The sequence below is a fragment of the Aptenodytes patagonicus genome, chromosome 3 (assembly GCF_965638725.1).
Source record: "Aptenodytes patagonicus chromosome 3, bAptPat1.pri.cur, whole genome shotgun sequence".
Classification (NCBI taxonomy): Eukaryota; Metazoa; Chordata; class Aves; order Sphenisciformes; family Spheniscidae; genus Aptenodytes; species Aptenodytes patagonicus.
The window spans coordinates 2,251,596-2,262,523 of NC_134951.1; the positions used below are offsets into that span (position 1 = coordinate 2,251,596).

Sequence of the window (10,928 nt, forward strand, 5' to 3'; positions counted from 1 at the left end):
TGGCCAGGATCCAGGGCGGAGGGGTTGGCCAGCGCTGGGGACAGAGGAGCTGGACAAGAGGCGGGTGCCCGGGGACAGCTCGGGGGAAGCGGGAGAGGGCTGGTCCTGGGGGGCCCTTCTCAGTGGCAGGACTGTGCTCCCCGAAGGGGTCTCAGGGTGCTGGGTCTGGAGGTGCAGGACTCTTCATGGGGTGCGAGTCTCTGAGGTGCTGTCTCTGGGGGTGCAGGACCCCTCCTGGAGCTGTGGGTTTCAAGGCTGCTGGGTCTGGGGGTGTAAGACCCTTCCTGGGAGTGCAGGACCCCTCTGGGGGCTACAGGTTTCAGGGGTGCTGGGTCTGGGGGTGCAGGAGCCCCACTTGGGGTACCAGGACCCCTCCTGGGGTGCAGGTCTCTGAGGTGCTGGGTCTGGGGGTGCAGGACCTCTCTTGGGGGACCAGGAATCCTCCTGGGGGTGCAAGTTTCAGGGGTGCTGGGGGTGCAGGACCACTCCCGGGGGTGCCCATCTCATGGGTGCTGAGCCTGGGGGTGCAGGATCCCCTCTTGGGGTGCCAGGAGCCCTCCTGGGGGTGCAGGTTTCAGGGGTGCTGGAGGTGCAGGACCTGTCCCAGGGTGCAGAACCCCCCCCCCAGGGTGCAGGTTACCCCCGACATGCCCATGGCCGCTGGAGATGCGTTCCGTCGGGCCCGAGCGATGACGGGCGTCCTGCAGGAGCAGGAAGCCAGGGTGCGGCGGGTGCCACCCACCCACCGCTCCCGTCCAAAGTTGAGCGGTGAGAGGAGCCGGCTGCGCCTGGCCCTGCCCGGCCCGGGGGTCTGGCACCACCGTGGGGTGAGTGGCTTCCTTGGGGATGGGAACCAGGGGGTCCCGGGCCATGGGTTGCCCCCAGCCCCGTCCCCACCCCGGGTTGGCGTGCCAAACAAGGTGGGGTGTGGGCAGGCACCTCGAGCTTAGGCTCGTCTCGCTCATCTCAGGGCGCAGCTGGGGAAACTGAGGCAGAGCTGGCTGGCGCAGGACACGGTGGGTTGGAGGGCTCAGTGGTGCGGGACGTCACCGGTGCCCGGACCCAGCGTGTGCCCCAGGGCTGGCAGATCAGCTAGAGGAAGATGTCTGGAACATCCATTAGGAATAAATCCCTAATTAATTTTGTTCTAGAGGCAAAGCACTGCCAGGCTGCAGCCTGTCTTCCCGCCCAGCCGGAGGGGTCTTGGCCGTGGAGCTGCCGGAGTGTGGGGTCCCCGAACCCCGGCATGGCTCCGGGAGCCGGGATGCCGTGCCAGGAAGACTGAGTCACAGCCGGCAGAGCGGGCTCAGCCTGTTCGGCGTTTCGGTTTGCCGGGCTCTCATCTCGGAAGCCAAGCTTGCCAGGGGAGCTCAGTTCACCCCAAGTTTTAGGCAGGGGGGCTTGGGTGGAAGAAGGAGCTGAGGTTTTTTGGGGGCAGGCTGGCAATGTGTTTTCTCAAGGGGGGTAGCCTCCCCGTGCTCGGTGCAGGTTCGGGGGCACACCGGTGGGGATGCAGCGGGGATGCCCAGTGCATCTCCCCCCATGCCCCAGCATCACCCCCCATGCCCCAGCATCACCCCCCATGCCCCAGCCGGTTTTGCCACCCGCTGCCCCTCACCACAGAGGCGAGAGCGGCCACCGCTCCAAGCAGCCGGGATGAGGATGGGGCACCACTGCACAAACCCTGCTGAAGAGCGGGGCCGTGGATGCCAGCGCCGTGTACTTGTTTGACACACGGAGCTTCCCTGCACCCGCAATCACCCCAAAATCTTCTGCCCCCTGGGAAGGGAGAGCGGCGTGGGATGATGCTGGGCATCCCAGTGGGATGAAGGGATGGGGAGGGATCTCTGGAAAAATTGCTCCTGATAGTAAAGGGAGAATGGGACCCCCCCCCTCCAGCACCCCTTAACCAGCCCCGTGCACCCTGTTATTACCCCAGTCCCCCTCCGCCGGCCTGACTCGGGGCTTGTCTCTTCCCCAGCTCTGCCTCCCTGCCGGAGGCTCCATGGCTCCGGCGCTGGCAGAGGGCTCGGCAGCCCCGGCCGCCATGGTGGCCTGGGGCTTGGCCACCACTGGCCTCTTGCTGCTGCTCCTGCTCCTCCTCTGCTCCTTCTTCCACAGGTACGTTCGCTTGGGGGGGCAAAAAGTGGGGGGGGGGGATTTGGCTTCTTCCCGAGGGTTTGCCACGGATATTGTGGGCTCCAAGGAAATGCCATGGGATGGGGGGGGGCACTGTCCATACCGGTGCGGGATGGGGAACGGGGAGCACCGCGCTGGAGGATGCTCTGGGTGCAACCAACCTGTGCGGGGTCAAGTGGAGAGGGGACGAGCACTGGGGAAGGGGACATGGCGGGGGGTGAATAAGCACAAAACAGCAGCGAGAGGAGGGGACGGGGGGACCCGAGGAAAAATGTCTTTACTGAAAGAGTGGTGAAACATTGGACCAGGCTGCCCAGGGAAGTGGTGGAGTCCCCATCCCTGGAGGTATTTAAAAGACGTGTAGATGAGGCGCTTAGGGACATGGTTTAGTGGACATGGGGGTGTTGGGTCGACGGTTGGACTCGATGATCTTAGAGGTCTTTTCCAACCTTAATGATTCTATGATTCTATGACCCGTGTCACCTCTGAGCCCACCCTGGCCCGAGCACCCCCGGGCATGGGACGCGGCTCCGCTGACCTCTCCCTTCTTCTTCCACAGGGCAAACCGGCAGTTTTCCGCCCAGAAAATGAAAGAAAACCCTAGGCTCGTCCGAGGGGTGAGTCCCCTGGGGACCCCACCGCGTCCTCGAGCGGCTGCTCGTCCCGGCTGGAGGACGAGGTGGTGGGATGGGGCAGGGCGGGGCTGAGGGGACAGTGGCCTGTCCCCGCGTGTCCCCTGTCATAGAATCATTGAGGTTGGAAAAGACCTCTAAGATCATCGAGTCCAACCATCGACCCAACACCCCCATGCCCACTAAACCATGTCCCTCAGCGCCTCATCTACACGTCTTTTAAATACCTCCAGGGATGGTGACTCAACCATTGCCCTGGGCAGCCTGGTCCAACGTTTCACCACTCCTTCAGTAAAGACATTTTTTGTCCCCGCACGTCCCGCGTGCTTTGACAGCCCTCCAGCGTCAGCACGGGGAACAGCCCTCCCCTCGCCCCAGGTTCGCCCCAAATGGCTAAATCGGCCCCCCCCAAAAAGCATCAGGGCCAGGGCGGGGGGGGGGGGGGGGGGGGGGCATTAGGGATGGGGAGAGGGGGACGGGGCCGTGATGTGACCCCGCGGGTGCCCCACTGCGGGGCCAGTTGGAACCGGTCGGTGCCGGCAGAGGGCAGCCGCTGCCCCCCCGCCATGTTCCCACGCTGACACCCCCCCCCCCCCCGCCCCAAATCCTGGGTCCCCCTGAGCCCCCCGACACCCAGACTGCTGGCACAAGGGCTGGGGGGTGCGCGAGTGCCCGGGGGGGTGCACAAGTCCTGGGGGGGGACGATGCACAAGTGCCGGGGGGATGCATGAGTGCTGGGGGTGTGTGCATGCATGTCATGGGGGAATGCACAAGTCCCAGGGGGGTGCACGAGTGCTGGGGGGGGTTGGGGGGCGTGCATGAGTGCTTGGGGAATATACAGGTGCCAGGAGAGGATGCAAAAGTGCTGGGGGGGGGGGGATGCACAAGTACTGGAGGGGATGCATGAGTGCCCAGGGGGGATGCACAACTGCCGGGGGGGTGCACGAGTGCTGGGGGGGATGCAAAAGTGCTAGGAGGGATGCAGAAGTACTGGGGGGGGATGCATGAGTTCTGGGGGGGGATGCACGACTGCCTGGGGGGATGCAGAAGTGCCAGGGGGTGCACGAGTGCCCGGGGGCGGATGCATGAACGCTGGGGGGGGGGGGATGCACGAGTGGTGGGGGAATGCATGAGTGCTGGGGGCAGGGGGTGCACAAGTGCTGGGGGGGGGGACGCATGAGTGCTGGGTGAATGCACGAGTGCCAGGAGGGGAATGCACAATTGCCGGGGGGGGATGCACGAGTGCCTTGGGGGGGAGTGCACGAGTGCTGGGGGGGATGCAAAAGTGCTGGGGGGGATGCACAAGTACTGGGGGGGGCAGGGGATGCATGAGTGCTGGGGGGGGTGTGCACGACTGCCCAGGGGGGATGCACAAGTGCCAAGGGGGTGCACAAGTGCCCGGGGGGGAGGGATACATGAGTGCTGGGGGAGGATGCACAAGTGCTGGGGGACGCACAAGTGCCGGGGGATGCATGACTGCCCGGGGGGGGGATGCCTGAGTGCCTAGGGGGGATGCACGATTTCCAGGGAGGATACAGGAGGGGCGGGGGCGGGGGGGGGGGATGCACATGTGCCAGGGGCTGATGCATGAGTGCCAGGGGGGGTTAATATGTGAGTGTCCACTTGTCCACTGCAGGTGAAGCTGGCAAGGCTGGGCTCCAGCGACGGGGGAGCAGCACTGCCGGGAGGTAGGTCACAGGACGGGGACGGTGGCTGTGTCCCTCTGCCATCCCTGGCCCCGCTGCCGCGGGTGCTCCCAGGGCCCTCGCACACCCAGGGACGTGGGTGCCTGTGGGCCCTCCCCAGCTCCCGCTGCAGGTGTGGGGTGCAGCAGGATGGGGACCCCCCCCCCTCACTGGGATGCTGGCCGGTGTAACGGAGCAGGGCACCGCGGTCCGAAGGTCCCTGGGGCTCAGCCTCGCTCCGCCGACACAGCCCGGTTAATGATTTGCCCGGCCGATGAACTTGGAGGAGCTCAGGAGCTCGGGGGCACTTTGAGCCGGCCCTTGGCCAGACGTGTGGGGCTGCACCCCTGCACCCCCCGGCCGGGGTTGCGGCAGCCAAAATGGGGTAAATTAGTGAAGCTTGTTAGGAGCAAGCAGCTACTTTCGGTTCCCTGGCACGGAGAAGAGGATGGGGATGCCCCATGGCCGTGGTGAAGGGGCTCACAGGAGGCCACACGGGCCAGTAGCTGCATCCAAAAGCAGCTCCTAAAATTGCCAGTTACAGCAAAATATCCCAGCAAGACCCGCCGTGAGTCCCAGTTCCTCTGGCAGGACCGTGTCAGCTCTTTTAAAATACCCCCTGGCCTGCTCTGCGCCGGCAGAAGGGGAATTGCCTGGGGAAAGCTTTAAAAAAAAGATGTTTTAATGTTCCAAACCCTCCTGCCGGATTAAGCACTCAGCCCATTTGCTTTTCCATGTAGCCGGGAGCAAGCTTCTCTTCCCATTTACGCCAGGAACACTTTATTCGGCATCGCTGGCTAACGAGGATGATTAAACCCCATGTATTAATTTCCCCTTTTCGCCACGCTGTGGCTGAGCTTTGGGATGCTCAAGCGAAGTTCCTGCTCCTCCTTGCACTGCAGTGGGGAGCTCCCAAGTATTTTATGGGGCGGCCCCACCAGCCTGCCCCCCCCCCCCCGTACCCCATTCCTGGGGCTCAGCTGGCTGCGTTTCTCCCCCCTCGGTGAGGCACCCCTCGCCCTCTACTGCTTTTCTGCAGCAGGACGGGGAAGGGACACCCCGAATGCAAAGCCTCGGCCCCTTGGGGTGCGCAGGCGGGATGCTGGGGTGCACCACGGTGCTCTTGCTAAGGTGCTCACAACGGGGAGGGGGGCTCACAGCGGGGTGCTCATGTTGGGGTGCCCACGTTGTGACGCTCGCATCGGGGCGCTCACGTTGGGGTGCTCAAGTTGGGATGTTCGCTTTGGGATGCTCATGCTGGGGTGCTCACATTGGGGTGCTCATATTGGGATGCTCATGCTGGGGTGCTCACGTTGGGGTGCTCATATTGGGATGCTCGTGCTGGGGTGCTCATGCTGGGGTGCCCACATTGGGATGCTTGTGCTGGGGTGCTCGTGCTGGGGTGCTCATGCTGGGGTGCTCAAGTTGGGGTGCTCACATTGGGATGCTCGTGCTGGGGTGCTCACATTGGGGTGCCCACATTGGGATGCTCGTGCTGGGGTGCTCATGCTGGGGTGCCCACATTGGGGTGCTCATATTGGGATGCTCATGCTGGGGTGCTCACGTTGGGGTGCCCACATTGGGATGCTCGTGCTGGGGTGCTCAAGTTGGGGTGCTCACATTGGGATGCTCGTGCTGGGGTGCTCACGTTGGGGTGCCCACATTGGGATGCTCGTGCTGGGGTGCTCATGCTGGGGTGCCCACATTGGGATGCTTGTGCTGGGGTGCTCATGCTGGGGTGCTCAAGTTGGGGTGCTCACATTGGGATGCTCATGCTGGGGTGCTCACGTTGGGGTGCCCACATTGGGATGCTCGTGCTGGGGTGCTCATGCTGGGGTGCCCACATTGGGATGCTTGTGCTGGGGTGCTCACGCTGGGGTGCCCACGTTGGGATACTAACAGAGTGCTCACGTTGGGGTGCTCATGCTGGGGTGCCCACATTGGGATGCTTGTGCTGGGGTGCTCATGCTGGGGTGCTCAAGTTGGGGTGCTCACATTGGGATGCTCGTGCTGGGGTGCTCATGTTGGGGTGCCCACATTGGGATGCTCGTGCTGGGGTGCTCATGCTGGGGTGCCCACATTGGGATGCTTGTGCTGGGGTGCTCATGCTGGGGTGCCCACATTGGGATGCTTGTGCTGGGGTGCTCATGCTGGGGTGCTCAAGTTGGGGTGCTCACATTGGGATGCTCATGCTGGGGTGCTCACGTTGGGGTGCCCACATTGGGATGCTCGTGCTGGGGTGCTCATGCTGGGGTGCCCACATTGGGATGCTTGTGCTGGGGTGCTCATGCTGGGGTGCCCACATTGGGATGCTTGTGCTGGGGTGCTCATGCTGGGGTGCTCAAGTTGGGGTGCTCACATTGGGATGCTCATGCTGGGGTGCTCACATTGGGGTGCCCACATTGGGATGCTCGTGCTGGGGTGCTCATGCTGGGGTGCCCACATTGGGATGCTTGTGCTGGGGTGCTCATGCTGGGGTGCCCACATTGGGATGCTTGTGCTGGGGTGCTCATGCTGGGGTGCTCAAGTTGGGGTGCTCACATTGGGATGCTCGTGCTGGGGTGCTCACGTTGGGGTGCCCACATTGGGATGCTCACGTTGGGGTGCTCATGCTGGGGTGCCCACATTGGGATGCTTGTGCTGGGGTGCTCATGCTGGGGTGCTCAAGTTGGGGTGCTCACATTGGGATGCTCGTGCTGGGGTGCTCAAGTTGGGGTGCCCACATTGGGATGCTCGTGCTGGGGTGCTCATGCTGGGGTGCCCACATTGGGATGCTTGTGCTGGGGTGCTTGTACTGGGGTGCTCATGCTGGGGTGCTCAAGTTGGGGTGCTCATATTGGGATGCTCGTGCTGGGGTGCTCATGCTGGGGTGCCCACATTGGGATGCTTGTGCTGGGGTGCTCATGCTGGGGTGCTCAAGTTGGGGTGCTCACATTGGGATGCTCGTGCTGGGGTGCCCACGTTGGGATACTAACAGAGTGCTCACGTTGGGATGCTCATGCTGGGGTGCCCACATTGGGATGCTCATGCTGGGGTGCTCATGTTGGGGTGCCCACGCTGGGATGCTCGTGCTGGGGTGCTCACGCTGGGGTGCCCACGTTGGGATACTAACAGAGTGCTCACGTTGGGGTGCTCATGCTGGGGTGCTCACATTGGGATGCTCATGCTGGGGTGCTCATGTTGGCGTTCTTGCATTGGGGTGCTCATGGGGCAGGGGGGCTGCTTTCTGCCGGGACAGAGTTGGAGGGCGGTGAGGAATCTGTGCTGGCCCCGAGGGGCTCTGGCCTGGATCCCACCTTGCAACCTCCTGCACGAGCCAGCGGCCCACGCCTCCACCTCCGTGCTGCATGCACACACCCTTCACCACAGCCTGGGGGGGGGAGCACCCAGGGTCCTGCACCCAAATCCCACGGGACCACCATATCCCTGCATATCCCCATAAAGCAGGAGGAGAAACACCCAGTTACGCGGCTTTTCCAGAGCCTCCTTCACCTTTGGAGCGAACAAACCGGCTGGGCATCCTGCTCTGCCAGCTCCCCGTATTGACAGATCCTGCACACAGAGCAGAGCCTCCTTCTTAAATAAATATTTGACTGAAGGCATGAGCTGCCGCGCGGGAAGGCGGACAGCAGGTCCCGCCACCACGCTGGCCCCGCGGCGGGGAGCACGGCCCCCCGCCGGCAAGCTGGGGATGCTCACCCTGGTTTTTCTTTGCTTTTTATTATTTTTCTTGCTAAAAGTGGAGAGCGGGAACAGAAGTGGGAGTGGGACCCATTTAAGCCCATTTACTCGGTGCTACTTTACCCTTGCATTAGCCAGGGGTGCCCCCCAGTGTGATGGTTCTGGGGGTACCCTCCCCGGCTCAGCATCCCCTCTTCTCACTCCCCGCAGGCACCCCCTCTCCCGGTGAGCCCCGGCAGCAGGCGGATGGCCCCGCAGTGCCGGGGGACCCAGATAACCCCGCTGCGAGGGACCCTGGGCTGCATGTGCCAGGCTGGACACCCCATTCCCATGCACTCTCCGGACCAGCCCTGAGGACCCCCGAGTTTCTGCGGCACCGGCAGCTGCCGGTTTTGCCTGAGGATGCTGGCACACCCACGGCGGACCCTGTGCCAGATGCCGAGGGACGCATCTACGAAAGCATCCGGTACAAATCTGGGATGCTGAAAAAGCCTTGGGATGCCGGCAGCATCCCGGGGGACTCCCCATCCCTGAACGCCGGGGACGAGCCGAGCATCCCCGTGCAGGAGGTCGTCGCCCAGGAGGAGCTGGGCAGCGAGGGGAGCCCCAGCCCCGTGTATGCCCGGGTGTGCAAGCTGCCCCGGGCGCCACAGCCCCAGCAGCCCGCTGGCCCCCCCAAACCCCAAGAAGAAGCACCTCCATTGCTGCCGGAAAAGCGCTTCGATGTGGCATAGGATGCCCTGGAGATGTTTTGGAGCTGCCTGGAGCCCGGCCGGTTCGTGCAAGCTTGATGGAGGGGTTTCCCGGCTGCGGGCAGGCCGCTGCGGGCAGGCACGGGCAGCAGCCGTGGAGAGCTGCCCGCTCCCTTCCCAACTCTAAAATTAAGCGTAGGTGGCCCAGGTTATCCCCCGGCATCCAGCACGAGGGTCCCTGAGCGTCCCTCTGGGACATCCCCATCGCTGGGGGGCCCGTGGGGAGCGGGCAGTGGGGTTACCCCCACGTGGGGTTGGCCAAAGAAAAACGGCAGAAGAAAAATGCGTGATTGTTTTTTGGAGAAGCTCCAAAAAAAATCCAGAAATGACTTCCACACATCATCCAGCTCGGATCCCCTGGGAAAAATCACCGGTAGCATGATCTTGCTTCCCAGAAGCAAGAGGTTATGGATGGGGAGCTGTGTAAATAGTCCTTAATTGCTATTTTAATCATTTTTAATGTGTGCTGCACCCTGCTTCATCCCTGGGGCGGTTTGGATGGGCTCTGCTGGGGGAACGAGCATCCCGCAGCCAAGGCTCGGGCAGGGGTGGGGACAGCGGCTGTGTTTTGCTGGATCCTCGGTGTGGGCTGGCCTGATAGAGCAGTGGGACTCCGCTTATCTCCCCACCAAAAGGCTGGCAGGGCCCCGGGGAGGCCTGGAGGGCAGCGTGTAATGGGAGCAGCGGTTACACGGGGTGACTGAGATAACGCTGTTGTGCCTGCTCCCAGGATGTCCTCGTACCTCCACTACGGCTGCAACCACCCACCAGCCCCAGGCGGCTCCATGGGGACTGGCACGGCCCCGTCACCCCCCCTTTGCCATTTGATGGTGGCCACCAGCGGATTCTCATCCCAAAGTGGGGAGAGCCGAGGAGACCCCTTGTCCCCATCCCGCCACCGCAGCAGGAGGGTCTGGCTGCTCCCATCTCCCAGCTCTCCATCCCAGCAGTCATCCATCCTCTCCTCTCTCCTTCTCTCATCATATAAACCTCCAAAGCAGCCAGGGCTACAACCCCAACCATTCCTCCTTCTCCCCTTTTAGCTCCCAAGCTCTGCCCCCCGGTAAAATGCCGAGCCGTGTCCCACCAGGACGTGGCATCGTCCCCCCAGACCCCTCTTGCCGGGCTTTGCTTCTCCCCTCCCGCATCCAACCCCACCAGCACCGATGCTGGTGGCCGACGTGCCGCAGGGCACAGCGGAGAAGCCAGGGAGGAGACTTTGCCGCTACACGATGGCTTTATTGGGGCTGAGTCAGAGAGGATAAAAAAAAAAAAAGGGATTTCACTTTAAAGGGAAAAAAAACACACAAAAAATAATAGCCTGTGACGCTATTCCTGGCTCAGGAGCTGGGGACGTTTCTATTTTCACTTGTTGCTAGTTGGAAGTGTGCTGCTGCAAGCAGCGGGATGAGTCATCTCGGCACAGCCCCGGCACGCCAGGTCTGGCATGGCTGTGCCGGCACGGCTGCGTTCGGTGAGGCGAGGTTTGGGTGGCTCAGAGCCCCGGGGAGTTAGAGGTTTCTGCTCGCCTGGGTCTCGCCCCTGCCCCGCAGACCCACCACCCCCTTGTAAGCACCGGCTGTCATCGATGGAAGGAGGTGCTGCCACTCGGGGGGTACAGGTAACTGACCCCCCGGCGTGGTGGGGGCTGGCGGGGTCTATATGCTCACCTGCCTTCCTATACACTCATCTGCCTTCCTACATGCTCACCTGCCTTCTATATGCTCATCCACCTTCCTATATAGTCACCTGCCTTCCTACACACTCACCTGCCTTCCTATATGCTCACCTGCCTTCTATATGCTCATCTGCCTTCCTATACACTCACCTGCCTTCCTATACACTCATCTGCCTTCCTATACGTACACCTGCCTTCTATATGCTCATCCACCTTCCTGTACAGTCACCTGCCTTCCTATACACTCACCTGCCTTCCTATATGCTCATCTGTCTTCCTATATGCTCACCTCCCTTCCTATACACTTACCTGCCTCACTATACACTCATCCACCTTCCTACACACTCACCTGCCTTCCCAT

At 62.5% G+C, this 10,928-nt stretch overlaps 1 protein-coding gene across 1 annotated transcript; it reads left to right on the forward strand.

Annotated features, from left to right (window-relative positions):
• The first annotated feature begins 647 nt into the window (after positions 1-647).
• On the forward strand, positions 648-9,560 carry LOC143158842 (uncharacterized). Its single transcript, XM_076335295.1, has 5 exons — positions 648-827; positions 1,982-2,121; positions 2,699-2,756; positions 4,408-4,459; positions 8,348-9,560. Exons 1-5 carry the CDS (start codon positions 648-650, stop codon positions 8,869-8,871), a joined length of 954 nt encoding a protein of 317 aa, XP_076191410.1. The 3' UTR covers positions 8,872-9,560.
• Positions 9,561-10,928: the final 1,368 nt, after the last annotated feature.

Coding starts and splice junctions, on each gene's coding strand:
- LOC143158842 (XM_076335295.1), top strand. CDS start 648: ATGCCCATGGCCGCTGGAGATGCGTTCCGTCGGGCCCGAGCGATGACG. Junction 828..1,981: donor GGGTCTGGCACCACCGTGGG/GTGAGTGGCTTC, acceptor TCTCTTCCCCAG/CTCTGCCTCCCTGCCGGAGG. Junction 2,122..2,698: donor CTCTGCTCCTTCTTCCACAG/GTACGTTCGCTT, acceptor CTTCTTCCACAG/GGCAAACCGGCAGTTTTCCG.